The sequence below is a fragment of the Heptranchias perlo genome, chromosome 11, assembly GCF_035084215.1.
Source record: "Heptranchias perlo isolate sHepPer1 chromosome 11, sHepPer1.hap1, whole genome shotgun sequence".
Lineage (NCBI taxonomy): Eukaryota > Metazoa > Chordata > Chondrichthyes > Hexanchiformes > Hexanchidae > Heptranchias > Heptranchias perlo.
In genome coordinates this window covers 16,755,772-16,782,430 of record NC_090335.1, presented here as the reverse complement: position 1 = coordinate 16,782,430, position 26,659 = coordinate 16,755,772, and the positions used below count along the sequence as shown (strand labels likewise).

General features: G+C 46.5%; 1 protein-coding gene across 7 annotated transcripts in view; it reads left to right on the top strand.

Annotated features, from left to right (window-relative positions):
* The first annotated feature begins 2,643 nt into the window (after positions 1 to 2,643).
* LOC137327135 (guanylate cyclase soluble subunit beta-2-like) overlaps positions 2,644 to 26,659 on the top strand; it is a 110,785-nt gene continuing 86,769 nt past the window's right edge. For all 7 annotated transcript variants that reach the window (XR_010964369.1, XR_010964370.1, XM_067992618.1 and 4 more), the window contains exons 1-2: positions 2,644 to 2,756; positions 12,979 to 13,052. Coding sequence is in view for 5 of the 7 variants with exons in the window: in XM_067992618.1 (XP_067848719.1) it covers positions 2,754 to 2,756; positions 12,979 to 13,052 (77 nt within the window). In the remaining 2 variants the exon portion in view is untranslated. The remainder of the gene's footprint in view (positions 2,757 to 12,978; positions 13,053 to 26,659) is intronic.

The following is a 26,659-nucleotide window of genomic DNA, read 5'->3' as shown; positions in this document are numbered from 1 at the left end:
TTGTCAAGGGAAGATCATGTCTGACTAATTTGATTGAATTTTTTGAGGGGGTGACTAGGCGTGTGGATGAGGGTAACGCAGTGGATGTGGTATACATGGATTTCAGTAAGGCCTTCGATAAAGTCCCCCACAGGAGACTGGTCAAGAAGGTACGAGCCCATGGAATCCAGGGTGCCTTGGCACTTTGGATACAAAACTGGCTTAGTGGCAGAAGGCAGAGGGTGATGGTCGAAGGTTGTTTTTGTGACTGGAAGCCTGTGGCCAGTGGGGTACCAGAGGGATCGGTGCTGGGTCCCTTGCTGTTTGTGGTATACATTAATGACTTGGATATGAATGTAAAAGGTATGATCAGTAAGTTCGCTGATGATACAAAAATTGGTAGGGTGGTAAATAGCGAGGAGGATAGCCTCAGTCTGCAGGACGATATAGATGGGTTGGTCAGATGGGCGGAACAGTGGCAAATGGAATTTAACCCGGAAAAGTGCGAGGTGATGCACTTTGGAGGGACTAACAAGGCAAGGGAATACACAATGAATGGGAGGACCCTAGGCAAGACAGAGGGTCAGAGGGATCTTGGTGTGCAAGTTCACAGATCCCTGAAGGCGGCGGAACAGATAGATAAGGTGGTAAAGAAGGCATATGGGATACTTGCCTTTATTAGCCGAGGCATAGAATATAAGAGCAAGGAGGTTATGATGGAGCTGTATAAAACACTGGTTAGGCCACAGCTGGAGTACTGTGTGCAGTTCTGGTCGCCACACTACAGGAAGGATGTGATCGCTTTGGAGAGGGTGCAGAGGAGATTCACCAGGATGTTACCAGGGCTGGAGCGCTTCAGCTATGAAGAGAGACTGGGAAGATTGGGTTTGTTTTCCTTGGAGCAGAGGAGGCTGAGGGGGGACATGATTGAGGTGTACAAAATTATGAGGGGCACAGATAGGATGGATACTAAGGAGCTTTTTCCCTTCGTTGAGGGTTCTATAACAAGGGGACATAGATTCAAGGTAAAAGGCGGGAGGTTTAGAGGGGATTTGAGAAAGAACTTTTTCACCCAGAGGGTGGTTGGAGTCTGGAACTCACTGCCTGAAAGGGTTGTGGAGGCAGGAACCCTCACAACATTCAAGAAGCATTTGGATGAGCACTTGAAATGCCATAGCATACAAGGCTACGGACCAAATGCTGGAATATGGGATTAGAGTAGACAGGGCTGATGGCCGGCGCGGACACGATGGGCCGAAGGGCCTCTATCCGTGCTGTATAACTCTATGACTCTATGACTCTATGATTGTAGTATTATTTGGTGGTAGTATTTGACTGTAGTATTACATGATTGTCGTGTAGTTTGATTGTAATAGTTGACTGTAATATTACATGATTGGATTTTGTATGCCAATTTTGGCAAGGATTGAAGATTGTAGAGTGATTTTGGCACAATTGGGGATTATAGGCTGGCTTTGGCATGGATTGGGGATTATATGTTGATTTTGGCAAGGATTGGGATTGTTGACTGATTTTGGCAAAAATTGGGGATTTTAGGCTGATTTTGGAAAAAATTGGGGATTGTAGGCTGTTTTTGGCAAGGATTGGGGATTGTTGGCGGATTGTGGCATGCATTGGCGATTATAGGCAGATTCTAGCAAGGATTGGAGATTGTAGGCTGGTTTTGGCAAGGATGGGTGACAGTATGCTGATTTTGGAAAGGAATGGGGGTTGCAGGCTGGTTTTGGCAAGGATTGGGGTTGTAGGCTTAATTTGGCAAGGATTGAAGATTGTTGGCTTATTTTGGCAAGGATTGATGATTGTAGGTTTATTTTGGCAAGGATTGAAGATTGTAGGTTTATTTTGGCAAGGATTGAAGATTGTAGGCTTATTTTGGCAAGGATTGAAGATTGTAGGCTTATTTTGGCAAGGATTGAAGATTGTAGGCTTATTTTGGCAAGGATTGATGATTGTAGGCTTATTTTGGCAAGGATTGAAGATTGTAGGCTTATTTTGGCAAGGATTGAAGATTGTAGGCTTATTTTGGCAAGGATTGATGATTGTAGGCTTATTTTGGCAAGGATTGACGATTGTAGGCTTATTTTGGCAAGGATTGAAGATTGTAGGCTTATTTTGGCAAGGATTGACGATTGTAGGTTTATTTTGGCAAGGATTGAAGATTGTAGGCTTATTTTGGCAAGGATTGAAGATTGTAGGCTTATTTTGGCAAGGATTGACGATTGTAGGCTTATTTTGGCAAGGATTGAAGATTGTAGGCTTATTTTGGCAAGGATTGAAGATTGTAGGCTTATTTTGGCAAGGATTTGAGATTGTAGGCGGATTGCGGCATGGATTAGGATGCAAAAGAAATGAGAAGGATATCTACATCTACTCTGCTTTTTCATGTGGATGGGGGCGATGGTGATCTCTGTGGATCATTTTCTCAGGTATATGATGAAAGGTCTGAGGAACAAGGAGACACTTTGGATGAATGTAGTTGAGGGCTGTTTCTTTGATGCGTTGCAGTAAATAGATAAGCAAATGAATGCTAAAACCTCCCTCTCCCTTTCTGGTTTGGGCTAGTTCTCTCTTTCTTTCACTGCTCAGCTGAGTTGCCCCGGAGGGGGGTTGACGCGCTGGTGGGACAGGGCTGAGGGGGTCAGAGCGAGAAACCGCAGCTGTTAGACCAGGAGCAGCTCCCGGCCACTTAGTATGCTGACGGCATCAGTATCGAGATAGAGAGAGAAAGATCGGACTCACAGAGAGCTGTGGACATGGTAAGTGAATGGCAACTCTCCCCTCCATCCTACCGTTTGATTTTACCCCTGCGCCTAGTTTCAGGTCCCCTCTCCCCATTTCAGTCACTGCTGCATTCTTCTTGCACTGCTTTCTCGACCTTCGCTCTTTCACTCTCTGCGAGCTCGAGTTCTCTCTACATTTACAGCGAGTGGCTTCACTTGTTTTTCATCAGGAGATAGCTGGGGCACTGGGCTCTGTGATATGTGCTGGTCAAACTAGCTATGGTCACAAACAAGAGAGTTAAGAGGAAAGGGACAGTCCCAAGTCCTGCTCATCGCCGAGATACTTTACTGAGCGTCGGTCAAGATAGATGTTGATGTCCCTTTAAACCAAGGGAGGTCCCTAGGAGTGAAGATAGTCTGGGTGGGAGGTTGAGAGTTGCACGTTGTTAAACTGTTGGTTTTTATAAAGTTATTCTGGGGGTAAACTGGAGACTGCCTTTTTGCTGTAAAGGGTCAAATTCGTTTCCGAAATACATCTGTTTGAAATCCTGAAAACTCGAGTGTTGACAGCTGTTCCAACGCTCAACCGATTAGATTTATACCGGCAGCTAGTGAGATAGTTATTATATTTACATCATCTATATATTTACATTTACATCAACACTGCAGCGTTAGATTTGGTCCGAGGAGTGTCAGTTTATGGGGAAGGGACCATTACACGTGAAGCAAGTCAGAACGACTTGTTAAACTAAGACCAACTCCTTTCGTTCTATAATTAAATCCCCACTGAAATAAAGACCTAAAATACTTTGATTTGTTTCAGGTGTACTCCCTTCATCAGAGGCAGGAGCGACACTCCAAATATTAACCCACCCTTTCTCTGTTGCATGTGTGTGTGTGTCCCATCATTTCCTGTTTTTAATTTCAGATTGTCAGCATTTGCAGTTTGTTTTATATATGCGATGATTCTGGGATCCAGCGAGGGGAGTCATACCCCATGGAGCCCAGGGCGGAGATACAGCGCTGTAGTACTCTCCCATCTCCGATTCTGACTCTCTGTGAGCCCCTTCCCACTGAAAGTGAAGGAACTGTCACTTCAGTTATACCACCATTTAGGTTGTTAACAGATTGGAACAATAGTAGGCTCAGCTGTGGTGGGGTGGGGGAAGGAGGAAGATCGGGAGAGCAATAGTGATAGGGGATTCTATAGTTAGGTCAACAGACAGGTGTTCCTGCGGCTGCAGACTTGATTCCAGGATGGTATGTTGCCTCCCTTGTGCCAGGGTCAAGGATGTCACTGAGTGGCTGCAGAACATTCGGGGGGGGGGAAGGGTGAACAGCCAGAGGTCTTGGTCCACATTGGTACCAACAACATAGGTAGAAAGAGGGATGAGGTCCTGCTGGCAGATTTTAAGGCGTTAGGAAAGAGATTAATAAGCAGGAGCTCAAAGGTAGTAATCTCTGGACTACTCCCGGTACCACGCGCTAGAGAGTATAGAAATAGGAGGATAGAGAAGATGAATGCGTGGCTGGAGAGATGGTGCAGGAGGGAGGGCTTTAGATTCCTGGGGTATTGGGACTGGTTCTGGGGGAGGTGGGACCTGTACAGGCTGGATGGGTTGCACCTCAACAGGGCCGGGACCTATGTCCTGGTGGGGAGGTTCACTAGTTTTTTTTTTATTCGTTCATGGGATGTGGGTGTCGCTGGCAAGTCCAGCATTTATTGCCCATCCCTAATTGCCCTTGAGAAGGTGATGGTGAGTCGCCTTCTTGAACCGCTGCAGTCCATGCTGTGGGGGAGAGTTTAAACTAATTTGGCAGGGGGTTGGGCATCAGGATGTAGCATTAGAAAGGAGAAACAAGGTGCAGAAAGGATTGGGAGAGACAGATAGCACCAGAGTAAGAAATAGTACAGTATTAGATGGGATCAGACTAAGAGAGAATACAGAAGGTCTAAGATAGGTTTAGAGTGAGTTTGGTGAGCTGCAGGCACAAATAGCCACATGGGAATATGATGTAGTGGCGATAACAGAGACCTGGCTCAAAAAAGGGCAGGATTGGGTACTAAATATTCCTGGATACAAGATGTTCAGGAAAGATAGGGAAGGGAAGAAAGGGGTGGGTGGGTGGCAGTATTGATTAAGGAGAATATTGCAGTGCTGGAGAGAGATATTGTCCTGGAGGGGTCAAGGACAGAATCTATTTGGTTAGAGTTAAGAAACAATAGAGGTGCCATTACACTACTGGGTGTATTCTATAGGCCATCAACTAGTGGGAAGGATATAGAGGAGCAAATTTGCAGGGAAATTACAGAGAGGTGTAAGAGCCATAGAGTAGTGATAATGGGGGAACTTCAATTATCCTCATATAGACTGGGATAGTAATAGTGTAAAGGGCAAAGAGGGGGAGGAATTTCTGAAGTGTGTTCAGGAGAAATTCCTTGATCAGTATGTTTCTGGCCCAACAAGGATTTGGTTCTGGGGAATGAGATGGGTCAGGAGGAGCAAGTGTCAGTAGGGGACTATTTAGGGAACAGTGATCATAGTATCATAAGGTTTATATTAGTTGTGGAAAAGGACAAGGAGCAATCTAGAGTAAAAATACTTAATTGGAGGAGGGCCAATTTCAGTGGGTTGAGAATGGATCTGGCCTGGGTAAGTTGGAATCAAAGATTGGCAGGCAAAACTGTAATCAAACAATGAGCAACCTTTAAAGAGGAGATGGTTCAGGTACAATCTAGGTACATTCCCACGAGAGGGAAAGGTAGGGCAAGCAAAGCCAGAGCTCCCTGGATGACGAAAGAGATAGAGACTAAGATGAAGCAGAGAAAGGGGTGTATGACAGATGTCAGGTTGATAATACAAGTGAGAACCAGGCTGAATATAGAAAGTTCAGAGGGGAAGTGAAAAAGGAAATAAGAGGGGCAAAGAGAGAGTATGAGAATAGACTGGCGGCCAACATAAAAGGGAACCCAAAAATCTTCCATAGGCATGTAAATAGTAAAAAAGGGTAGTAAGAGGAGGGGTGGGGCCAATTAGGACCAAAAAGGAGACTTACGCATGGAGGCAAAGGGCATGGCTGAGGTACTAAATGAGTACTTTGCATCTGTCTTTACCAAGGAAGAAGATGCTGCCAAAGTCACAGCAAAAGAGGAGGTAGTTGAGCTACTGGATAGGCTAAAAATTGATAAAGAGGAGGTACTTGAAAGGCTGGCTGTACTTAAAGTAGATAAGTCACCTGGTCCGGATGGGATGCATCCTAGGTTGCTGAGGGAAGTAAGTGTGGAAATTGCGGAGGTACTGGCCATAATCTTCCAATCAGCTTTAGATACGGAGGTGGTGCCAGAGGACTGGAGAATTGCAAATATTACACTCTTGTTCAAAAAGGGTGTAAGGATAAACCCGACAACTACAGGCCAGTCAGTTTAACCTCGGTGGTGGGGAAACTTTTAGAAACGATAATCCGGGACAGAATTAACAGTCACTTGGACAAGTGTGGATTAATTAAGGAAAGCCAGCACGGACTTGTTAAAGGCAAATCATGTTTAACTAACTTGATTGAGTTTTTTGATGAGGTAACAGAGAGGGTAGATGAGGGCAATGCAGTTGATGTGTGTATATGGACTTCCAAAAAGCATTTGATAAAGTACCACATAATAGGCTTGTCAGCAAAGTTGAAGCCCATGGAATAAAAGGAGCAGTGGCAGCATAGATACAAAATTGGCTAAGTGACAGGAAACAGAGAGTAGTGGTGAGTGGTTGTTTTTCGGACTGGAGAAAGGTATACAGTGCTGTTCCCCAGGGGTCAGTACTAGTACCACTGCTTTTCTTGATATATATTAATGACTTGAACTTGGGTGTACAGGGCACAATTTCAAAATTTGCAGATGACACAAAACTTGGAAGTGTAGTGAACATTGAGGAGGATAGTAATAGACTTCAAGAGGACATAGACAGGCTGCTAGCATGGGTGAATATGTGGCAGATGAAATTTAATGCAGAGAACAGTGATACATTTTGGTAGGAAGAACGAGGAGAGGCAATATAAAGTAAAGGGTACAATTCTAAAAGGGATGGAGAAACAGAGACACCTGGGGGTATGTGTGCACAAATCTTTGAAGGTGGCAGGGCAGGTTGAGAAAGTGGTTAAAAAAGCATACGGGATCCTGGGCTTTATAAATAGAGGCATAGAGTACAAAAGCAAGGAAGTCATGATGAACCTTTATAAAACACTGGTTCGGTCACAACTGGAGTATTGTGTACAGTTCTGGGCGCCGCACTTTAGGAAGGATGTGAAGGCCTTAGAGAGGGTGCAGAAAAGATTTACTCAAATGGTTCCAGGGATGAAAGACTTCAGGGGAAAAATTTGCAGGGCTACGGGGAAAGGGCAGGTGAATGGGACTAGCTGGATTGTTTTTGCAGAGAGCCAGCACGGGCTCGATGGGCTGAATGGCCTCCTTCCTGCTGTAAGCATTTTTAAAGTAAATTTAAGTAAAATTAGGACAGCAGCTAATCCACTCAGGTTTGTTGCTTCGTTCAAAAAGTCCTAAAGTTTTTCAAAATAGTCAAGAAATGTCTTCTATTAAACTAAACTTCATTGCTAGGATTCGATACAGAAAAAATCACTAATTTCTCCTTTTGAAGAACCTTCTTTAACTCTCTTTCCTCATTGTGATGGGGATATTGTTGATTATGGACAGATGTTGGTTGGAAAATATGTACGGGGTAAATTTTGTGAGGCCCTGATATGCACCAGCTCCATGTGAGGCCCAGCTAGCAACCCAGCACCTTGTGAGATCAGCAGAAGATTTGCAGGGGCAGATTGCAATAGTGGTTCTCAAAACTCTCACTTTAAATTCTTTTTAATCAGATACCAGGAATTACCAAATGTTAATTGGGATTTTGTGGCAGCAGAAATTAAGTACGTCAGTATTATGAATCTTCTCCCTTACTGCTTAAGAGCTGTACCAATGGTTTAGTGAGTTAAGGCAGTGAGTAACTGACTATCCAATTAAAAGGGTTCCTGGTTTGAAGTGGGTGGGATGTCCCTTCTTCCCTGTTCATAAACTGGCTACCGCCCCTCCATGTGTGAGTAAACATAGCTTCAGTGCCTGGTTTATTGACATATAAACCCCTCTCTGTCTCAGTTGGCTGCAACATATGGCTGTAAGGAGAATGTTAAACCTGTGCAAACACATTTTAACTTCAAATGTACCACTTAAACATGATTCATTTCAAAATTCCTTCCTGTGGAAAAATGGTCAGAAAAATCCCAAAATGTGACAGTCTGTCTATGGAAACTGCATTGTGCTGCAATCACAAATATAGAGGGAGAGTCTGAACTGTAACATCGCCATTACTCATTTCTCTTTCACTGATTTCAGTCTTATGTCTCTTACGAACATATGGACACATGAACAATGACGGACAGGAAAAGACCCATTGGTCTATCGAGCATATCCCACACAACTTGTGATACCTCATACTCAAATATATACAATCCCCACCCCACCCAAAACTATGTAATCTCCTGGAAGAGGCGAAAAACCTTTTAAAAATCCAGGCTAATTTGCAGGGAAAAAATCTGGGAAATTCCTCTCTGACCCTCCCCATGGCAATCGAAACTAACCCAGGAGATCATTTTGGCCCAGATAATTCTATGCAGTACCTAGCTTTTGTATCTCCGCCCCAACCAGAAAAAGGTCCAGCTCTCGCTTGAAGGAATTCAGCAAATTGGCATTCACCGTACGAGCCGGCAGCCTGTTCCAGAGTTCCACTATTCTCTGGGAAAAGAACCACCTCCTGACATCTAACTGAGATCTGGCCTTGTATAACTTAAAATTCTGACCCCTGATCTTCCCTAATCTATTTAATTGAGAAAAACTGTTAACTCGAACACAATCTATTCCTTCATCATCTTATAAACCTCGATCGGATCACTCCATTGTCTATGTTTCTCTAAAGTGTAGCGTCCCAGCTCTTTTAGCTTATCTTGATAACTAAGATGCTTCAACCTGGGAATTAATCTAATGGCCCTCCTCTGCAGTCTTTCCAAAGCCTCAATATCACCCACCATATGAGGAGACTAAAATTGGACACAATATTCTAACTCTGACCTGACTAAGGTCTTGTACAAGGACAAAATAGTATGCTTAGTCTTATAGCCAATTATCCAATAAATGCACCCCAATACCCTACTCACTCACGGCAATGCTCATGAGCCTTTAGAGATCTAGGCACTAAGACACCCAGATCTCTTTCTTTCTCCACCTGCTTTAATGCTTTTCTCTGCAGGGTGTAAGTGTGTTCAATATTAACCCTGCCCACATGTGTAACGCTGCACTTTTCCAAGTTAAACATCATTTCCCATCACGCGCTCCATCCCCTGACACACCAAGCATCTTCTACAGTCCTGACACTCGCACAGATCTGAGTAGTCTCTTGCTCCTGTCATTCTTACTGTCTTGTTTTACAGTTGCTGTCAGCTTGTTCAGTATTCACTGTTAGTAAACCAGTATCACTGGGAGACCACAGACCCCACGTTCCACCCCTCTACTAGTTATATGTTTAAAAGCCTTGCATCCAACATGAATTCGTTTGTATCTCAAAAGACGTCACAATTCAAAATGTCACAATTCAAAATGTCACACTTCAAAGGTAAGTTCTTTCATGGAGAACTCACATTTGGTTCAAATAACCACTGAGCTTGGCTGCTTGGTCGAAATAAATATCAACCAATTCAAAACTGGTTCTAGTCACCAGACAGGTAAGGAAAGCTACCAATCATCAACCAGCAAGTACCACAAAACCGACCAATCAAACCACTTAAACACTTTCCTTCAAGTTCTTTGAATAGCCACATGTGGAGATAAAATTTATGTTCTAATATTTAGATTAAATATGGAATATTCTGGAAAAATCACCAAATTACCCATAAAGTTAGTCAGTGCATATGTTAGAAATGCTTCTGAGAAATTTTCTCTGCATAGGCCTGCCCCCTCAACTTTAGGGCCTGGGATTTATATTCAACTCTGTCCCCAGAGCTTGGGTCTTTGATTGGGATGGGGAGCTCTAGCTCCTGTTGACAAATTGTGTGTGTATGTGTGTGTGTGTGTGTGTCAGTGCATGTGTCTGTGTGTCATTGTGTGTGTGTGTATGTGTGCATGCGTGTGAGTGCGTGTGTGTGAGTGTGAGTGCATGTATCTGTGTGTATGTGTATGTGTGCATATGCCTGTGTGTGTTTGTGTGCATGTGTGTGCGTGTCAGTGCATCTGTGTGTGTATGTGTGTGCATGTATATAAACGAGAGAGAAATTATGCATTGTGGGAGTTGCAGTTTTCACCCCTCCTGTGGAACTACAATACCCAGAGTGCATCACATGACAGTAGAAAGTTTACAAATAGCAGCAATGAGGTGCAAGCGGTGGGGATAAAAAAATTATAAATAAAAAGATTTAACATTGTTCAGTGATTTAAGCTGTTAAATAAAAACTAGGAATTAACGGTGTTGATTTCTCTGTCAAAGCAGGGGTCTGGTGTGTTTGCAGGTCCAGAGGGGGTTGTATTGAATCATACAGCACAGAAGGAGGCTATTCAGCCCATCGTGCCTGTGCCGGCTCTTTGAAAGAGCTATCCAATTAATCCCACTCCCTGATCTTTCCCCAAAGCCCTGTAATTTTTTTCCATTCAAGTATTTATCCAATTCCGTTTTGAAAGTTGTTATTGAATCTGCTTCCACCTCCCCTTCAGGCAGTGCATTCCAGATCATCACAACTTGCTATGTAAAAAAAATGTTTCCTCATGTCGCCTCTGGTTCTTTTGCCAATCACCTTAAATCTGTGCCCTCTGGTTACCGACCCTTCTGTCATTGGAACCAGTTTCTCCATATTTACGCGAGCAAAACCATTCATAATTTGAACACTTCTATCAAATCTCCCCTTAACCTTCTCTGCTCCGAGAAGAACAACCCCAGCTTCTGCAGTCTCTCCACATAACTGAAGCCTCTCATCCCTGGTACCGTTCTGGAAAATCTCTTCTGCACCCTCTCTAAGTATATGAGACACTTTGATACTGAGCTCAGTGACTGTACTTGACGTTAGCCAGTCAGTCAGACCTGTGCTTGGAGACTTGATGAGGTGAAGAGCTTCCCTGGTACGGGGCAACCTCAACTCGGTTTTAGCAGCAAATACAAATCCATCATGGCAAGTAAAAGGTGGGAAAAGAGATCTCGTTAATCATGAAGATCGTGGCTAGAAAGGGCTTCAGGAAGGGAGGAGAGAAGACTGAGCCAATAAATAAAAGTATTTGAAATTTAAGCAAAATACTAGAAACTCACTATTGAGGGCAGGGAAAATAAGTATATTTTAGAATGTATATCAATGAGATTAAGAGCTAATGAGGAGGGAGGAACAAAGAGAGTTATTTGCATCTTGAGAAAGTTAGGTCAAGTGGTTAATAAGTAAGTGAGGCCTGTACCTTTCAGTATCAGTAAGATGTGAAATACTTTTACCTCATGCCCGTCAAATTGCTTCAGTAAATTTGCTTCAGTGTAACAGCGAAGGGCAATCCGTTATTGCTTAGTGGCTGTTGTGACAAGCGTCAGAAAGTGTGCTCTCAGTCCCAGACTACAATGAGCAATGCCACGAGAGATCTGCTAGTACTCATTAATAATTCTGTCATGCTCAAGGTGTTTTCAAAGCTGAGCTTTAATGGAGGACTTAACTTTACCATGAGAAGCAGCAAGGAAAGTAGAGCATTATAATTTCTTGTTTTGCTGAGGGTTAAACTCACTCCTTTATTGCTTACTGCTCGTGCCCCCGTTTTCTCTGGGACATACACCACCTGCGGCCCAATGGGTGACATGCTCCAAAATCTTCACCAAGGTTGTTAAGTGGCCATAAGGAAGCACGCGGAGGATGGGTCCAATTTTTCCTTCGTCCCGACAGGGAAGCACTCGACCCACTTTCTCTGTGCCTCAGCCATGATCTGTTTGAATGGTAAAACAGGCTCAAGGGGCTGAATAACCTACTCCTGTTCCTATGTCTGAACCCCTGTGTGGCTGCAATGGAGGGGAGGGGAGGGAGGGCGGGGATGGGCGATTTCAATGGGATGAAAATCAGGTAGGTGAAGGTGAGAATTATCCCATGGGTTTTTTTCTGACCATTTAAAGTAATTGATGGACAATTTCTGATACGTGCTCCCGATGGTTTAGGCTCCTCACTGGGAGCACAAAATTAAAAGATTGCGCCTACACTCTGTAAATATGAAAAAACAATATAATAACCAAACTAAAATTCAGACACGCCTGCAACTTGTTAATGGGAACACTGGGACATTCTATTAATGGAGGTTATGACTACTGGTCACCAGTGCAACATGTTAACAGGCTAAACATAAACACATTAGAAACCACCAACAAGTAAAGAAATTAGATTTAATAGTTCATTCTCATGAGTAAATAGTCACAGCTATTTTTTTGAACTATACTGCATCCTTACCATTTATTTCTAATTATGCCTCAGTGATGTTTTCCTATATTAAAGGTGCTATATAAATACAAGTTGTTGTTGATACTAATCTCTCTTCTTGTACCCGGTAAGGGTGATTCTGCACTCGCTAACCTCTGGTGAGGAGCCATGCTCTCAGGAAAGATGGGTCAGAGATAAGGCTACAAGATCATAGGCCCGATTTCTGACCTGTGCACGTCTCCTCACCGTTGGGAGTGCAGGATCGTGCAATCACCCCTTGGAACTCCCAGTACTGATGCAACAGCGTTTCTGGAGGTGTCCGAGTTACTTAACCTCCACTTGACACTCGGCATTGACCAGTCACGGGCCACAGGTTTTAACACCTGACCAAAGTGCCACTGGCTTTAGTCAGACGAGCTCCTGGAGGAGGGGATTGGGACCCTCGACGGAAGAAACGCCATCGAAAGGTGGATGAGCTCATCCTTGAATTAGTGAACGGGCGCCCACAACCTGCGAGGGGTGACGCAGCCGCAGTACAGAACGAGTCAACGATAGAGCAACCGCGGACAGTCCCAAACACAACACCAGGGTTCAAGACCCTGCCTTAGGTGTGGAGGACAGTCACAGGAGCTCCGATCATGGTCAACCAATGATGAAGGCGGTCAGTGCAATAGGTATGTAATAGGTAAGTCAAAGTTAAGGCAGCCAGTCATCTTACATTGTAACATAGTCATCAGTTTTACAAAATGAACAGAATAATACAACACAATGTAAACATATTTTCATTTTTCAGTATGGATTCATTAACACCTGCCTGAAATCTCTGGTCGTGGAAAAGTTTGGTGAAGACACATGGGAAGCCCTGAGGTACGTACTGATAGTTCTTTTGAAGACTTTGAAGCTGCTGCTTAATTTATATTGGGGGCAATTCTAACTTTGAAGTCAATGGAAATGAAAATGGGGAGAGATGTATAAACGGGCAGCTGATTCGATAGCACCCATTTTACTCAATTGCCCAAAGTCAAAATTACCCCCATTCAGTGTCGACAAGCTTGTTGTTGGCGATGACACTGGATTAATCACTTTATTTAGTTAGCTAACTGTGGTGATATAAATTCCATGAGTAAACCTCATAAAATATACACATATGTATGGACTAAATCTGCGCCATGGTTTAATAAACAAAACATTCACTGCCATAAATTATTATTCTGATTTTGCAATTTTAAGAGGGCCAAAGATTGAGTGAGCCAGAAGTTTTAAATGAGTTCCACGGTAGGTTATGAAAATATAACGGGGTCGAATTCCTGTGGAGTAAATTTGGCGGAAGTTCGACTTAAACTCTGCAGGAAAGTCGTAGATCGGGAGAATCCCCACAGAAATATTACCCCATAGCCATTGATGCTTTGGCTGCCAGTGAGTTTCTGTGCAAGGCTTTCCGGTTCGTGGGAAAGTCAGCTTAGTGGGTTCTGTGCCCACCCGATACGGCTGTTGTTGATCCCTGAAGAGTTTCCTGGGCCAGCCTAATTATAATAATTTTGACAGGAGTAATCCCTGTGCCAGGGAACCTGCTCCGGGGATAGGGGAGGATAATGTCTGCAGTAGGCCTCAGGCTGGGGTAGCAGCAGGCCTCAGGCAGGACTGGCTTGCTGTGGGACAGCTGAAAAGTGAGGGGTAGTTTCAGGATTTGCAGGAGGCTTTTTAACTTTGAAGTATCGTTCTGCTCACCAGAGCAACACTGGATGTCAGGAACATGGTGGTAATAACAGAAAGGGAGTGAAATTGGTCTCTGGCAACAGCCCAACACAGGCGATAGCGAATCAGCAGCCATTTTACACCCTGCCCAAAACTCTTTTCTGTTTTCTACCTCCACCCACAGCATTTAAACGCCTGTGAATTTTACAATAATCCAGACTAAAATAAACTTGCCGCATGGAATAAGAAATAGTGACATTTATTCCATGTAACACTTATAGCAGGGCTGTCCATACTGTTTTGCCTTTGTCAGGTGGGTGAATGCTATGAAGCCTCAGGAGCAACAGATAAAGTTTCATTCCCTATTCCTGTTATTTGCATATCTCTCAAAGTTGCTGATCTGTTGTTCTGCTTTGGGAGTTATCCACCAATGAGGCAACAGAGCTGAGAACAGCCCTTTCCAAATCTCTCAGCCCACAGAATGTAAACAGGACAAACCAGCAAAGAAGAGATGGAAGCACAAACAGGACTCAGTTAACCTGTGCTTTAAGGTCCAGGGTGCCAGGGCCATAGGTTCGAGTTTGAGCACTCCTGATTTATAAGCAGATCATTTTGTTTTTATTAATTTTTTTTTTATTCGTTCATGGGATGTGGGCGTCACTGGCGAGGCCAGCATTTATTGCCCATCCGAATTGCCCTCGAGAAGGTGGTGGTGAGCCGCCTTCTTGAACCGCTGCAGTCCGTGTGGTGACGGTTCTCCCACAGTGCTGTTAGGAAGGGAGTTCCAGGATTTTGACCCAGCGACGATGAAGGAACGGCGATATATTTCCAAGTCGGGATGGTGTATGACTTGGAGGGGAACGTGCAGGTGGTGTTGTTCCCATGTGCCTGTTGCCCTTGTCTTTCTCGGTGGTAGAGGTCGCGGGTTTGGGAGGTGCTGTCGAAGAAGCCTTGGCGAGTTGCTGCAGTGCATCCTGTGGATGGTACACACTGCAGCCACAGTGCGCCGGTGGTGAAGGGAGTGAATGTTTAGGGTGGTGGATGGGGTGGCAATCAAGCGGGCTGCTTTATCTTGGATGGTGTCGAGCTTCTTGAGTGTTGTTGGAGCTGCAGTCATCCAGGCAAGTGGAGAGTATTCCATCACACTCCTGACTTGTGCCTTGTGGATGGTGGAAAGGCTTTGGGGAGTCAGGAGGTGAGTCACTCGCCGCAGAATACCCAGCCTCTGACCTGCTCTCGTAGCCACAGTATTTATATGGCTGGTCCAGTTAAGTTTCTGGTCAATGGTGACCCCCAGGATGTTGATGGTGGGGGATTCGGCGATGGTAATGCCGTTGAATGTCAAGGGGAGGTGGTTAGACTCTCTCTAGTTGGAGATGGTCATTGCCTGGCACTTGTCTGGCCACTTATGAGCCCAAGCCTGGATGTTGTCCAGGTCTTGCTGCATGCGGGCTTGGACTGCTTCATTATCTGAGGGGTTGCGAATGGAACTGAACACTGTGCAATCTTCAGCAAACATCCCCATTTCTGACCTTATGATGGAGGGAAGGTCATTGATGAAGCAGCTGAAGATGGTTGGGCCTTGGACACTGTCCTGAGGAACTCCTGCAGCAATGTCCTGGGGCTGAGATGATTGGCCTCCAACAACCACTACCATCTTCCTTTGTGCTAGGTATGACTCCAGCCACTGGAGAGTTTTCCCCCTGATTCCCATGGACTTCAATTTTATTAGGGCTCCTTGGTGCCACACTTGGTCAAATGCTGCCTTGATGTCAAGGGCAGTCACTCTCACCTCACCTCTGGAATTCAGCTCTTTTGTCCATGTTAGGACCAAGGCTGTAATGAGGTCTGGAGCCGAGTGGTCCTGGCGGAACCCAAACTGAGCATCGGTGAGCAGGTTATTGGTGAGTAAGTGCCGCTTGATAGCACTGTCGACGACACCTTCCATCACTTTGCTGATGATCGAGAGTAGATTGATGGGGCGGTAATTGGCCGGATTGGATTTGTCCTGCTTTATGTGGAAAGGACATACCTGGGCAATTTTCCACATTGTCGGGTAGATGCCAGTGTTGTAGCTGTACTCGAACAGCTTGGCTAGAGGTGCAGATAGTTCTGGAACACAAGTCTTCAGCACTACAACCGGGATGTTGTTGGGGCCCATAGCCTTTGCTGCATCCAGTGCACTCAGCCGTTTCTTGATATCACGTGGAGTGAATCGAATTGGCCGAAGACTGGCTTCTGTGATGGTGGGGATATCGGGAGGAGGCTGAGATGGATCATCCACTCGGCACTTCTGGCTGAAGATGGTTGCAAACGCTTCAGCCTTGTCTTTTGCACTCACGTGCTGGACTCTGCCATCATTGAGAATGGGGATGTTTGCAGAGCCTCCTCCTCCCGATAGTTGTTTAATTGTCCACCACCATTCATGACTGGATGTGGCAGGACTGCAGAGCTTTGATCTGATCCGTTGGTTGTGGAATCGCTTAGCTCTGTCTATAGCATGTTGCTTCTGCTGTTTAGCATGCATGTAGTCCTGAGTTGTAGCTTCACCAGGTTGGCACCTCATTTTTAGGTACACCTGGTGCTGCTCCTGGCATGCTCTTCTACACTCCTCATTGAACCAGGGTTGATCCCCTGGCTTGTTGGTAATGGTAGAATGAGGAATATGCCGGGCCATGAGGTTACAGATTGTGCTGGAATACAATTCTGCTGCTGCTGTTGGCCCATAGCGCCTCATGGATGCCCAGTTTTGAGCTGCTAGATCTGTTCTGAATCTATCCCATTTAGCACGGTGGTAGTGCCACACAACACGTTGGATGGTGTCCTCATTGCAAAGACGGGACTTCGTCTCCACGAGGACTGTGCGGTGGTCACTCCTACCAATACTGTCATGGACAGATGCATTTGCGACAGGTAGATTGGTGAGGACGAGGTCAAGTAAGTTTTTCCCTCGTGTTGGTTCGCTCACCACCTGCCGCAGGCCCAGTCTAGCAGCTATGTCCTTCAGGACTCGGCCAGCTCGGTCAGTAGTGGTGCTACCGAGCCACTCTTGGTGATGGACATTGAAGTCCCCCACCCAGAGTACATTTTGTGCCCTTGCTACCCTCAGTGCTTCCTCCAAGTGGTGCTCAACATGGAGGAGGACTGATTCATCAGCTGAGGGAGGACGGTAGGTGGTAATCAGCAGGAGGTTTCCTTGCCCATGTTTGACCTGATGCCATGAGATTTCATGGGGTCCAGAGTCAATGTTGAGGATTCCCAGGGCCTCTCCCTCCTGACTGTATATCACTGTACCGCCACCTCTGGTGGGTCTGTCCTGCCGGTGGGACAGGACATACCCAGGGATGGTGATGGAAGAGTCTGGGAAGTTGGCTGAAAGATATGATTCTGTAAGTATGGCTATGTCAGGCTGTTGCTTGACTAGTCTGTGGACAGCTCTCCCAATTTTGGCACAAGTCCCCAGATGTTAGTAAGGAGGACTTTGCAGGGTTGACTGGGCTTGGTGTTTTGCCGTTGTCGTGTCCGGTGCCTCGTGGTCCGATGCCGGGTGGTCCGTCCGGTTTTATTCTTATTAAATTCTCGAGATGCAGTTGTCGCTGGCAAGGCCGGCATTTGTTGCCCATCCCTAGTTGCTCCTTCAGAAGGTGGTGGTGAGTCATCTTAGAATAATGGAATCAGAGAAATTTACGGTGCAGAAAGAGACCATTCGGCCCATCATGTCTGTGCTGGCCAAAAAAGAGCGATCCAGGGTGCGGTAGCAAAGTGGTTATGGTACTGGACTAGTAATCCAGAGGCCTAATAGTCTGGAGTTATGAGTTCAAATCCTGCCACGGCAGCTGGGGAATTTAAATTCAATTAATTAATTACAATCTGGAATTAAAATACTAGTATCAGTAATTGTGGCCATGAAACTACCGGATTGTCGTAAAAACCCATCTGGTTCACTAATGTCCTTTAGGGAAGGAAACCTGCCGTCCTTACCCGGTCTGGCCTATATGTGACTCCAGACCCACAGCAATGTGGTTGATTCTTAATCGCCCTCAGAAATGGCCTAGCAAGCCACTCAGTTGTAAAATCTTGCTTAAAAAAAGTCATAATAAGAATAAAACCGGACGGACCACGAGGCACCGGACACGAAAAAGGCAAACCAAGCCCAGTCGACCCTGCTAAATCCTCCTCACATCTGGGGACGTGTGCCAAAATTGGGAGAGCTGTCCCACAGACGAGTCAAGCAACAGCCTGACATAGCCATACTCACAGAATCATACCTTTCAGCCAACGTCCCAGACTCTTCCATCACCATCCCTGGGTATGTCCTGTCCCACCGGCAGGACAGACCCACCAGAGGTGGCGGTACAGTGATATAAAGTCAGGAGGGAGTGGCCCTGGGAGTCCTTAACATTGACTCTGGACCCCATGAAATCTCATGGCATCAGGTCAAACATGGGCAAGGAAACCTCCTGCTGATTACCACCTACCGTCCTCCCTCAGCTGATGAATCGGTCCTCCTCCATGTTAAGCACCACTTGGAGGAAGCACTGAGGGTAGCAAGGGCACAGAATGTACTTTGGGTGGGGGACTTCAATGTCCATCACCAAGAGTGGCTCGGTAACACCACTACTGACCGAGCTGGTCGAGTCCTGAAGGACATAGCTGCCAGACTGGGCCTGCGGCAGGTGGTGAGGAAAAAAATTACTTGACCTCGTCCTCACCAATCTACCTGTCGCAAATGCATCTGTCCATGACAGCAATGGTAGGAGTGACCACCACACAGTCCTCGTGGAGACGAAGTCCCGTCTTCGCACTGAGGACACCATCCAACGTGTTGTATGGTATTATCACCGTGCTAAATGGGATAGATTCAGAACAGATCTAGCAGCTCAAAACTGGACACCCAAGAGGCGCTGTGTGCCATCAGCAGCAGCAGAATTGTATTCCAGCACAATCTGTAACCTCATAGCCCGGCATATTCCTCACTCTACCATTACCAACAAGCCAGGGGATCAACCCTGGTTCAATGAGGAGTGTAGAAGAGCGTGCCAGGAGCAGCACCAGGCGTACCTAAAAATGAGGTGCCAACCTGGTGAAGCTACAACTCAGGACTACATGCATGCTAAACAGCGGAAGCAACATGCTATAGACAGAGCTAAGCGATTCCACAACCAACGGATCAGATCAAAGCTCTGCAGTCCTGCCACATCCAGTCGTGAATGGTGGTGGACAATTAAACAACTAACGGGAGGAGGAGGCTCTGTAAACATTCTCATCCTCAACGATGGTGGAGTCCAGCACGTGAGTGCAAAAGACAAGGCTGAAGCGTTTGCAACCATCTTCAGCCAGAAGTGCCGAGTGGATGATCCATCTCGGCCTCCTCCCGATATATCCCACCATCACAGAAGCCAGTCTTCAGCCAATTCGATTCACTCCACGTGATATCAAGAAATGGCTGAGTGCACTGGATACAGCAAAGGCTATGGGTCCCGACAATATCCCAGCTGTAGTGCTGAAGACTTGTGCTCCAGAACTAGCTGCGCCTCCAGCCAAACTGTTCCAGTACAGCTACAACACTGGCATCTATCCGACAATGTGGAAAATTGCCCAGGTATGTCCTGTCCACAAAGAGCAGGACAAATCCAATCTGCCTAATTACCACCCCATCAGTCTACTCTCAATCATCAGCAAAGTGATGGAAGGTGTCGTCGACAGTGCTATCAAGCGGCATTTACTCACCAATAACCTGCTCACCGATGCTCAGTTTGGGTTCCGCCAGGACCACTCGGCTCCAGACCTCATTACAGCCTTGGTCTAAACATGGACAAAAGAGCTGAATTCCAGAGGTGAGGTAAGAGTGACTGCCCTTGACATCAAAGCAGCATTTGACCGAGTGTGGCACCAGGGAGCCCTAGTAAAATTGAAGTCAATGGGAATCGGGGGGAAAACTCTCCAGTGGCTGGAGTCATACCTAGCACAAAGGAAGATGGTAGTGGTTGTTGGAGGCCAATCATCTCAGCCCCGGGGCATTGCTGCAGGAGTTCCTAAGGGCAGTGTCCTAGGCACAACCATCTTCAGCTGCTTCATCAATGACCTTCCCTCCATCATAAGGTCAGAAATGGGGATGTTCGCTGATGATTGCACAGTGTCCAGTTCCATTCGCAACCCCTCAAATAATGAAGCAGTCCGAGCCCGCATGCAGCAAGACCTGGACAACATCCAGGCTTGGGCTCATAAGTGGCCAGACAAGTGCCAGGCAATGACCATCTCCAACTAGAGAGAGTCTAACCACCTCCCCTTGACATTCAACGGCATTACCATCGCCGAATCCCCCACCATCAACATCCTGGGGGTCACCATTGACCAGAAACTTAACTGGACCAGCCATATAAATACTGTGGCTACAAGAGCAGGTCAGAGGCTGGGTATTCTGAGGCAAGTGACTCACCACCTGACTCCCCAAAGCCTTTCCACCATCTACAAGGCACAAGTCAGGAGTGTGATGGAATACTCTCCACTTACCTGGATGAATGCAGCTCCAACAACACTCAAGAAGCTCGACACCATCCAGGACAAAGCAGCCCGCTTGATTGGCACCCCATCCACCACCCTAAACATTCACTCCCTTCACCACCGGCGCACAGTGGCTGCAGTGTGCACCATCCACAGGATGCACTGCAGCAACTCGTCAAGGCTTCTTGGACAGCACCTCCCAAACCCGCGACCTCTACCACCTAGAAGGACAAGAGCAGCAGGCGCATGGGAACAACACCACCTGCACGTTCCCCTCCAAGTCACACACCATCCCGACTTGGAAATATATCGCCGTTCCTTCATTGTCGCTGGGTCAAAATCCTGGAACTCCCTTCCTCACAGCATTGTGGGAAAACCGTCACCACACGGACTGCAGCGGTTCAAGAAGGCTGCTCACCACCACCTTCTCAAGGGCAATTAGGGATGGGCAGTAAATGCCGGCCTCGCCAGCGATGCCCACATCCCATGAACGAATTTTTTTAAAAATCCAGCCAAATCCCACTTTCTAGCATTTGGCCTGTAGCCTTGTTGGTTACGGCACTTCAAGTGCCTATCCAAGTACTTTTTAAATGTGTTGAGGGTTTCTGCCTCTACCACCCTTTCAGGCAGTGAGTTCCAGACCCCCACCACCCTCTGGGTGAAAACATTTCTCTTCAACTCCCCTCTAATTCTTCGACCAATTACTTTCAATCTATGCCCCTGGTTATTGACCTCTTTGCTAAGGGAAATAGGTCCTTCCTATCCACTGTGTCGAGGCCCCTCATAATTTTATACACCTCAATTAAATCTCCCCTCAGCCTCCTTTGTTCTTAAGAAAACAACCCCAGCCTATCCAATCTTTCTTCACAGCTAAAATTCTCCAGTCCTGGCAACATCCTCGTAAATCTCTGTACCCTCTCTAGTGCAATCACATCTTTCCTGTAATGTGGTGACCAGAACTGTACGTGGTACTCCAGCTGTGGCCTAACTAGTGTTTTATAAGTTCTAGCATAACCTCCCTGCTCTTATATTCAATGCCTCGGCTAATAAAGGAAAGTATCATGTATGCTTTCTTAACCACCTTATTTACCAGTTGTCAGTATACTCTCATTTATTATGTACTCCCATGCCTTGTTTGCCCTCCCCAAAAGCATTACCTCACACTTCTCCGGATTGAATTCCATTTGCCACTTTTCTGACCAGCCCATCGATATCTTCCTGCAGTCTACAGCTCTCTTCCTCATTATCCACCACACGGCCAATTTTTGCATCATCTGCAAACTTCTTAATCAAGCCCCCTACATTTAAGTCTAAATCATTGATATATACCACAAAAAGCAAGGGACCTAGTACTGAGCCCTGTGGATCCACAATGGAAAAAGCCTTCCAGTTGCAAAAACACCCGTCGACCATTACCCTTTGCTTCCTGCCACTGAGCCTTCTTCTTGAGCCTCTGCAGTCCGTGTGGTGAAGGTTCTCCCACAGTGCTGTTAGGAAGGGAGTTCCAGGATTTTGAACCAGCAACGATGAAGGAACGGTGATATATTTCCAAGTCGGGATGGTGTTTGACTTGGAGGGGAACGTGCAGGTGATGGTGTTTCCATATACCTGCTGCCCTTGTCCTTCTCGGTGGTGGAGGTCAGGGTTTGGGAGGTGCTGTCGAAGAAGCCTTGGCGAGTTGCTGCAGTGCATCCTACAGATTGTACACACTGCAGTCATGGTGTGCCGGTGGAGTGGTGGGGGAGGGATAATGAGTGTTTAAGCCTGTGGATAGGCTGTTTATCAATCGGGCTGCTTTGTCCTGGTTTGTGTTGAGCTTCTTGAGTGTTGTTGGAGCTGCACCGGTCCAGGCAAATGGAGGGTATTCCATCACACTCTGATTCGTGCTTTGTAAATGGTGGAGAGGCTTTGGGGAGTCAGGAGGTGAGTCACTAACTGCAGAATACCCATAATTCACAGTTTTGGCCATTTTCTCATGAAAAGAGCTTAGACATAAGTGATTTTAATTTGCGTTTTGGGTCAGAAACTTGCCTGAAAGGGAGTCCTTTTCCCAAACAGCTCCACACTGAACTGGCCATCCACTGGCAGAGGAGAGGTGATTTAAATGTGGGAAGGGCAATTGTTTTGCACAGATCGCAAACAATGGCTAATTCATTAGAAATGTCTGGCCATTCAGGAAGACATCGAGCACTGTGGTACTAATGTTTTGATCTCTGTGGGTCAGGAGAGAGAGGCTTTTAAACAAATCATATTCCAAAAAGTCAGTCCAGCAGCGAGATGCTCCGAAGGGAGTGAACCGCTGTTCTCGGTGATAACACAGCATACTAGACTATGCTTTCGAGTTAAATTAAACGAGCCACTGGAGCGGCTATTTTTGTAACAGTATGCAGATGGAAGTGGTGTCGATTGTGCCAAGTAACTTCCATCATGCTGAGTGTTGTGTATGTTTTGCCAACTGAACCTAGTGTTTACCTCGGTCTGCCTTCAGAGAGACTGAAGAAGTTCATGTGAAAAACTGGTTCAGATCACAAGGGAGTTCTCTCTCCTTAAGTGGCCCTGTTAATTTTGGTCTGATTGCCCTCCAGTGAAGCGCCTTGGGATGTTTTACTATGTTAAAGGTGCTGTATAAATGCAAGTTGTTGTTGGAGGCTGACTCTCACTGGCCCTGTATCTGTTTGCTTGGCTGTGGGACCTGGGAGTGTACACTGGGAGTGAGAGTCAGCCTGCAACAACACCTTGCATTTATACAGCACCTTTAACATAGTAAAACATCCCAAGGTGCTTCACAGGTGTGTAATCAAACAAAAACGGACACCAAGCCAAAGAAGGAGATATTAGGAAAGGTGACTAAAAGCTTGGTCAAAGAGGCAGTTTTTAAGGAGCGTCTTAAAGAAGATGAGAGAGGTGGAGGGGTTTAGGGAGGGAATTCCAGAGCATAGGGCTTAGACAGCTGAAGGCACAGCCGCCAGTGGTGTGGCGAAGGAAACGGAGGTGCACAAGAGGCCAGAGTTGGAGGAGCGCAGAGATCTCTGAGGGTTGTAGGGCTGGAGGAGGTTACAGAGATAGGGAGGGCAAGGCAATGGAGGGATTTGAAAATAAGGATGAGAATCTTAAATTGTGAGGCCTTCGGGAACTGGGAGCCAATGTATTTCAGCGAGCTCGGGGGTGATGGATGAACTGGATTTGGTGTGGGTTCGGATAGGGGCAGCAGAGTTTTGGATGAGCTCAAGTTTATAAAGGGTTTGATGATGGGAGGCCAGCCAGGAGGGCGTTGGAATAGTCCAGTCTGGAGAAGGTGACAAAGGCATGGATGCTGGTTTTGGCAGCGGATGGTGACCAGACCACTTAGGGGAGCGACTAATGACTGAACCTCAATAGAAATCTGCGGCAGACCCGAATTTGTAACAGCCTACTGAATGCGGGACCTGTGTCATTAGCAAATAGGAACAACACAACTGATAAGTTATTCGGATTCCCTCATTTTGCATTCAGTCTTTGCTACCAATATCATCTTTTCCAATAAGCAAATACACCAGCAAAACTCCTGAGTAATGTTTTTGTGGGAGTGCTATACCTTCCCTGGCCCACAGGTTTTTAAGATTTATTCTCAGGATCTGGGCATTGTTAGCAAAGCCTGCATTTATTGCCCATCCCTAGTTACCTTGGGAAGATGTTGGTGGGCCTACTTCCTGAACCACTGCAAGTTGTTCTTTGTAATGGTTTTCTACAATCTACCTGTCGCAAATCCATCTGTCCATGACAGTATTGGTAGGAGTGACCACCGCACAGTCCTCGTGGAGACGAAGTCCCGTCTTTGCAATGAGGACACCATCCAACATGTTGTGTGGCACTACCACCGTGCTAAATGGGATAGATTCAGAACAGATCGAGCAGCTCAAAACTGGGCATCCATGAGGCGCTGTGGGCCATCAGCAGCAGCAGAATTTTATTCCAGCACAATCTGTAACCTCATGGCCTGGCATATTCCTCACTCTACCATTACCAACAAGCCAGGGGATCAACCCTGGTTCAATGAGGAGTGTAGAAGAGCATGCCAGGATCAGCACCAGGTGTACCAAAAAATGAGGTGCCAACCTGGTGAAGCTACAACTCAGGACTATATGCATGCTAAACAGCGGAAGCAACATGATATAGACAGAGCTAAGTGATTCCACAACCAACGGATCAGATCAAAGCTCTGCAGTCCTGCCACATCCAGTCATGAATGGTGGTGGACAATTAAACAACTAACGGGAGGAGGAGGCTCTGTAAACATCCCCATCCTCAACGATGGCAGAGTCCAGCACGTGAGTGCAAAAGACAAGGCTGAAGCGTTTGCAACCATCTTCAGCCAGAAGTGCCGAGTGGATGATCCATGTCAGCCTCCTCCTGATATCCCCACCATCACAGAAGCCAGTCTTCAGCCAATTCGATTCACTCCACGTGATATCAAGAAACGGCTGAGTGCACTGGATACAACAAAGGCTATGGGCCCCGACAACATCCCGGCTGTAGTGCTGAAGACTTGTGCTACAGAACTAGCCGCGCCTCCAGCCAAGCTGTTCCAGTACAGCTACAACACTGGCATCTACCCGACAATGTGGAAAATTGCCCAGGTATGTCCTTTCCACAAAAAGCAGGACAAATCCAATCCGGCCAATTACCACCCCATCAGTCTACTCTCAATCATCAGCAAAGTGATGGAAGGTGTCGTCGACAGTGCTATCAAGCGGCACTTGCTCACCAATAACCTGCTCACCGATGCTCAGTTTGGGTTCCGCCAGGACCACTCGGCTCCAGACCTCATTACAGCCTTGGTCCAAACATGGACAAAAGAGCTGAATTCCAGAGGTGAGGTGAGAGTGACTGCCCTTGACATCAAGGTAGCATTTGACCGAGTGTGGCACCAAGAAGCCCTAGTAAAATTGAAGTCAATGGGAATCAGGGGGAAAACCCTCCAGTGGCTGGAGTCATACCTAGCACAAAGGAAGATGGTAGTGGTTGTTGGAGGCCAATCATATCAGCCGCAGGGCATTGCTGCAGGAGTTCCTCAGGGCAGTGTCCTAGGCCCAACCATCTTCAGCTGCTTCATCAATGACCTTCACTCCATCATAAGGTCAGAAATGGGGATGTTTGCTGATGATTGCACAGTGTTCAGTTCCATTCGCAACCCCTCAGATAATGAAGCAGTCCGAGCCCGCATGCAGCAAGACCTGGACAACATCCAGGCTTGGGCTGATAAGTGGCAAGTAACATTCGTGCCAGATAAGTGCCAGGCAATGACCATCTCCAACAAGAGAGAGTCTAACCACCTCCCCTTGACATTCAACGGCATTACCATCGCCGAATCCCCCACCATCATCATCCTGGGGGTCACCATTGACCAGAAACTTAACTGGACCAGCCATATAAATACTGTGGCTACAAGAGCAGGTCAGAGGCTGGGTATTCTGCGGCGAGTGACTCACCTCCTGACTCCCCAAACTCTTTCCACCATCTACAAGGCACAAGTCAGGAGTGTGATGGAATACTCTCCACTTGCCTGGATGAGTGCAGCTCCAACAACACTCAAGGAGCTCGACACCATCCAGGACAACGCAGCCCGCTTGATTGGCACCCCATCCACCACCCTAAACATTCACTCCCTTCACCACCGGCGCACAGTGGCTGCAGTGTGTACTATCCACAGGATGCACTGCAGCAACTCGCCAAGGCTTCTTTGACAGCACTTCCCAAACCCGCGACCTCTACCACCTAGAAGGACAAGAGCAGCAGGTACATGGGAACAACACCACCTGCACGTTCCCCTCCAAGTCACACACCATCCCGAGTTGGAAATATATCACCGTTCCTTCATCGTCGCTGGGTCAAAATCCTGGAACTCCCTTCCTAACATCACTGTGGGAGAACCTTCACCACACGGACTGCAGCGGTTCAAGGTGGCGGCTCATCACCACCTTCTCAAGGGCAATTAGGGATGGGCAATAAATGCTGGCCTTGCCAGCGACGCCCACATCCCATGAACGAATAAAAAAAATACAACTGAGTGACTTGAGTTGGTGTTGGACTGGAGTCACCTATAGGCCAGACTGGGTAAGGACGGCAGGTTTCCTTTCCTAAAGGACATTACTGAAGCAGTTGGCTTTTTACCACAATCCGACAACTTCATGGTCACTTTTACTGATACTTCCTTTTTATTTCCAGATTTTTTTTTAAACTAAATTCAATTTCTCAAACTTCCACGGTGGGATTTGAGCTCACTTTAAGAACATAAG